Source organism: Dermacentor albipictus, chromosome 10 (genome assembly GCF_038994185.2).
Source record: "Dermacentor albipictus isolate Rhodes 1998 colony chromosome 10, USDA_Dalb.pri_finalv2, whole genome shotgun sequence".
NCBI lineage: Eukaryota > Metazoa > Arthropoda > Arachnida > Ixodida > Ixodidae > Dermacentor > Dermacentor albipictus.
The window spans coordinates 73268844-73274843 of record NC_091830.1 but is presented as its reverse complement, the minus strand read 5'-3'; the positions used below and the strand labels follow the sequence as shown (position 1 = coordinate 73274843).

The 6000-nt window shown below is 46.5% G+C and overlaps 1 protein-coding gene across 1 annotated transcript in view; it reads left to right on the top strand.

The window, feature by feature from the left end:
- Positions 1-369: 369 nt before the first annotated feature.
- Positions 370-6000, top strand: part of LOC135898157 (uncharacterized) — a 121626-nt gene continuing 115995 nt past the window's right edge. Inside the window, exons 1-2 of the mRNA XM_065426941.2 lie at positions 370-381; positions 475-529. Coding sequence (XP_065283013.1) covers positions 491-529 — 39 coding nt within the window. The 5' untranslated portion in view covers positions 370-381; positions 475-490. The remainder of the gene's footprint in view (positions 382-474; positions 530-6000) is intronic.

The following is a 6000-nucleotide window of genomic DNA, read 5'->3' as shown; positions in this document are numbered from 1 at the left end:
ACGATTTAATTGCGCTACCTATCCCAGCCCAATTCTCGGCATATCCCCATTAGTGGGTACGAGCTATATAAGAGGCGCGTCATCATCATTATCATCCAATTACTTCTGTCTATTATATGTTCGCAGTGTTACATTACGTGATCTCGATTTCCTACCTATGACGCGACTAGAGTTACTTTACGCTTTCTTTTATGAGTACCATACCGAGCAGCAGAAGGAACATCTTCAGCTTGAACCTTTCTTTTACGTAAATTCACGGTATGGCTCACATCTTAAATTTATTTGCCTTAATTAAGGCACTAAGTAAGTGCTTCAGACGTAAATTTAAAAACGCACGCCCATTTATTCATTACCCTACAGGAAAGGCTTATTTCTTCCTGAGTAAGTTCCAAACCATTACGTTAGGGGCAGCGAGTTTTGCCCAAACAGTTTCATCTTTTTTCACCCTCAGTGGGTATGTGCCTGTCATTGCAGCTTCATCAATGCCATCATGAACCCGCAACAAAGCAGCGGTCCGGCCCAAGCAAATGTGAGTATTCCAGAAAAAGATCCTTTTCTTTCACCGCCTTGCTTATTCTCTATTAGGACATTAAATGCGCAGTAAACGTTTCCGTTCACCAAATAGCTCCATTCTGGTTCAGCGCATCGGACGAATGCTTCCTGCTCATCGTAAACAGCAATGAAGAGTTCTCTTTTTCCACGGCGCAAGATGGATTTTGACAAAGTTTTAGTGATCAAGGAAAGGAAGGTTATATCACAACCTAAGGGGTTCATGAATGACCGACAGAAAAGCTATGCAAACATTGGCAACGGGCTTGTTCTTGTATTTCACAGGTGAAACTGTGCTTCTGTAAAGCCGAGCTAGCAAACCACTCCACTCATGGCACCTGTGGCTAGCTTTTACCAAACATTGTTCTATTCTGAGCGATCTAGGTTTTGTGGTTTCACCAGTGTTTACGTGGAGCTGCGTAGCTGTGATGATTCCTGGCGGGATGATTACTCGCGTAATTAATTGGGCACCTACAGATCTCCTCTCAAACGAATGCAACAGAATTTTGGCATTGCGCGCAAAAAGAAATACAATACTGGAGATGCGACAAACGCCGCATTTTTAGGTAAGCTTCCCAGCAATAACTTCACAGAAATCTTCGTAGGTACTGAAAGAAAACGAAAATTAAACAGCATGTCAGTGACGCTGATTTGCCCACCCTATCAAAAAATGCCATCTGATTCCATGGGGCACCAATGGTGTGACAATTACAAGTTCGTTTCGTTCTCATCCATAATTTTTTTTAATATGCTGCTCTTGGCAAACGTTATCATCCGAGCTGTAGAAGCGCCATAGGATTGGAAACGGAACAGAACACGCTCCGCGTCGATTCATGGCGTGCACGTGCAAAAAAATTGGAGGACGCTCAAGCTTCGCCATCAAGAGTGGGACGCGACAGCGTTCCCGTAAACCCGCCAAGGGGTATAAGACAATGCGCTACGGCACAGCGATCACTTACGATGCGCCCCGCATCGGACTTAGCGCCCACCTATCACGCGGTGAGCGTCGAGCAACGCAGCGTTCGGCGCGGCAACGAAACGTGCGCCTGAGCGAACGGAACGAACCAAAGAACTCGGTGTCTCGGAGGGGAAACGATCTACGCCAGCCAAACGTCGTGATCGGCACGGGCAGAGAGATAGATAGTAATCTAAACCGGGAGCACGGCGAAGCGTCGTCAGGGGAGAGGGAGTCCCGCGACGCGCCTGGCAGCGGTCCCAATGCGCGCGCGGCGCGCCTCCTGTCGGGGCAGCGCCGTACATTGAGAGGAGGGGGTCTTCTGTGTTTGCCGCAAGATGGCTCTGCGTGTGCGGAAAGCGCAGAAGAAATGCAGCGGAAACGCACTTCGCAACTCGTGTAATTGTGACTTCTGTACGTTACATGTTCATAATTACCGATATACACCGCAGTATAACTTTACACGGCTCGTTTCGAAGGCAACACCGCATTCACTAGAGGCGCGTTTGCACCGCTTGGAAGCATCGAACTCGTGGCTGAGTGGTAGCGTCTCCGTCTCACACTCCGGAGACCCTGGTTCGATTCCCACCGGGCCAATCTTGGAAGTTGCTTTTTATTTATGAAGCGCCTGCCGTGATTTATCGCTCACGGTCAACGCCGCAAACGCCGACACCGACGCCGACGCCGACGACACCGGCTTTTCTGCGACACGAGCTCCTTAACGCTATCGCGTTAAAAACAAGAAGGCCGCGATGAAGCCCGTGACAGCGCTAGCTAGCGCTACTGTTGGTCGGCACTCGACATGGAGAGGGTACAGATGTCGGCGTCACTGATGCACTATTTCATGTTACTTTGGGTACAGCCATACTGGGCCGCCCGCAGTGCCAAAGTACTACAGGCTGTAGCACCGAAGTGGGTTTCGTTTGAGACGTTTTTGTTGAGTTAATAATATCCATTGGGGCCCTCAATTTTCTAATTGCAATGTTTGCTCTATAATTGCCAATTAGGCAGTTATTTAAGATATCCTTATTAATTATATGCCACATTTTACATGGCATATAATATAATTATAATTTTATATGCCATATCTATATAATTGTATACCGTGCTCCTAGTGGTCACAAAAACGCATAACCTGATAGAATATAGGGAAATACCCTCAGAAAATTCGCCTTTTTCTAAAATTTCTGTGTAACTGAAACAGCTAGGACACTGTATTTGGGACATGAAGTGAAACAACAGCTGGAAGAGGAGCACGAAAGGAAGAGAGGAAGGGCAGGAATGTCAAGAAGACGTAGGTCTGGTTTGCTACCCTGCATAGGGGAAGAGGTTTAAGGGAAGAAAAGAAAAGATGGGGAGTGAACAAAGTACTATCAGTGTGAATACGGGTGGTTGTCCATAACTTCACGCCAGTAATCGTACATTGAGACCAGTACATCTTATGAAACGCAGCAGTGCCCGCGCCGCTGTGCAACCCTGTGATGCGTGGGGCCATAGTCTCTGGAAATGGTCTGCTATCTAATCGGTTTAAAGCCCTCGGAAGAACGTCGCGTTTGATCTCATAGTGATTACAAAAACACAACACGTGCTTGATCGTCTCTTCACATTTGTACAAGTAACGAATCGTTGTGTCGGACATTCCAATAAGGTATGAGTAGGCTGTCGTAAAATACACCCTTAAAAATATGCGGCACAGTAAACTAGCAGCACGTTGGGGGAAGTTTGATGGAATCTGCAGCTTGAATTTGTAGGATCCAGTCGGTGGAAACGGCAGTTTGAGAAATTGGGGGTCTTTCACAAAGATTCAGTCTTGGTTTGAGCAAGTGAACAAAGACCCCTCGCAGCGTCTGTCCTTGATAAGGATACAGGAAGTGCCAGGTTATTTCTTAAGGAGTGACCGGGTGGCATCATCCGCAAGGTGATTTCCGACGATGTCACAGCGCCCCGAAAGCCATTGGAAGATGATGTCATACCCGCTGATGAGGGATTGATGGACAAGCTCTCTGGTCTGAAACACCACTTGTTCATGGGTCTTGCGTCGTAAGGCTGACTGCGGACTCCGAAGGGCTGCGTTAGATTCACAAATATCGACATGATTCCGAGGTTCGGCTGCTGCGATGTAGATCGGCACGTAGAGCGACAAGGGGTCTTCGTAATTCCCGTAATTATGAAACCTACTTGGGCCTGTCGTAGGCACCAGAAGGGTAACAGTGGTCTTGGTGCTGGTGTAAAGCCCGACGGAAGGTAGCCTTCATGTGTCGTAACAAGTTTGGAAAATGTGGCTTGAGGTCTATGTTCAGGCAAAGCAGCGATATAGTGAATGGGCTCGTGACACAGATGTCGAATATGTGGTCTAAAATTTTCAGTCGTTATATATGTTGGAACCAAGTCATCTCTAGCAATCGTGATGGTTGAGTGAGTCGAGGAGCATCGTGATATTCCAAGACATATCCGTAGATCCTGGCCTTGCAATCTTTCGAGGGTACGAATGTTTGTTTCAGATGTGTTCGCCAAAACTGGCAAGCGGTATCGTAAAACGCCCAGAAACAGCGCTCTGTACGGCTGCAGCATGGACAGTATCGAGGTGCCCCAGGTTTTCCCGCACAGACACCTTACTATATGTGCAAAAGAAATTAGTCTCCGCTTCAGGGTAGATCAAGTGGGGGCTCCATGAAAGGTCCCTGTCAATAATCACACCTAAAAGGCTGTGAATCTTCTGGTACTTGAAACGCTGGCCATCGGCAGAAGCAGGGCACGGTGCCATGGGTTTCTGCGTAAGCGCGATTAACGAGCATTTTTCGATGGACACACTAAGGCATTGTTTGCGGAGATACAAACAAGTTCGGGTGGCTTCGCGCTGAATTCTTGCGCGCACCCGAAGACGAGTCACCATAAAAGACCAAAGACAAATGTCATCAGCGTATATTGATAGGTGAATTGTCTTGGGCAATATTTCAGCAGGGCCGACCACAATTAGGTCAAAGAGAATAGGGCTCAATACGCCACCCCGCGGGTCGCCACCATGACAACAACAAAATGTCAAAGTGATGGTTATCTATGACTAGGTGACAGTGCCTTTATTCAACACCGCGAAACATACAAAAGTAAAGCAAATGATAAAAAACTGATAAATGAAACACCGCATGCGTACTGGCGACACACAAAGCGTGTTGAGACATGAGAGCACCCCACAAGCCACGTTCCGCTAAGGCGAGTAGTTTAGCGACCACTTAGAGAATTAATTTTTTTATCCTGCACACTCGTACAATTATTACGCAGGCTGTTGATAAAGCTGCAGCTGATAATTCTGCGGTACTACACATCTGGTACATCAGGTACATGAGCTCAGGCTGCTGTTTACCGGAGGATTCTTGATCATTTACGCCCAATCAAACCGGTGGGAAGAGGGCCTTCTTCACACATATTTGACACCCCCTCCCCCTGGCACCCAGGGCCCACGGCCCCCCCCCCCTCCTCCCGCCCTGGTACTACGCCGCTGGCTTTATTATATCATGCTACATAGTATACCCCTCACTTGTGAGCAGGACTTTTCCCAAACCTTCGTAATACATGTCCCTACTTAGCGTAGACTGTAAACAAATATTTCACAATTGCCAGCTTCCCGCGTGTAAACAGAGGCATTTTCAGCGAATCGTGATACCTGTTTGTGATACTTAGCTATGGATCTCAAAACGTTTTACGTGACAATTTCTTAAAGTTTCGAGACTCGGTCATTCTTTTTGCATTTTGTGCCTTCAACCAAATATTGCTTATGCTATCGGACAGAATCATAATTTTACTTTGAAATGAAACAATATTGGTTCAAGTTTCTCCATCAGTTCAATAAACTGTATTTCGGCAATTCACATGCATTGTTATTATAGGTAAACAAGCGACCGTCCCGAGCTAAATTTTCCGTTCAAGTAATCAACGAATCAGTCGTTGCAGCTCAGGGCATCGCGATGCTGAGCACAAAGCCGGGAGTTCCATCCTGGCTCACATCGTGCAAGCACCGAGAAGGTCCGATAGAAAATTTCGGATAATCGGGGTGCCAGGGATCCGAAACCAAACCTGTCAAAATTATCTGCATTTCAACCTCTACGGCTACCTCGATATAGTATCGTTATTTTGGCACCTCAAACCTCGTCATTGTAAAATAATTGTTGACATTGCAATGTTTCCCCACTCGCATTCCCAAGTGCACTATAACTGCTGCGTTTCATTATTTCCAAGCCGTTCCTTGTCGCAAATTTCATGGACATCTCACTTCCGCTGTATTACATAAGGTCCCATAGTCCCTAAATGTCTTAAATGTCTATCGTCCAAGTAGGTTTCTCGTACATTCCCTTTCAACAAATCCCGTTACATAAGTATATCCTTATATATACCGACTTATGTATCAAAAGTTATGTATTCTTGCGCGCGTTTTGCTTAAGCCGAAATACTTAGCGGATTATGAGACAAGCGAAATATCTCGAGAGGATGATCGAGTCATT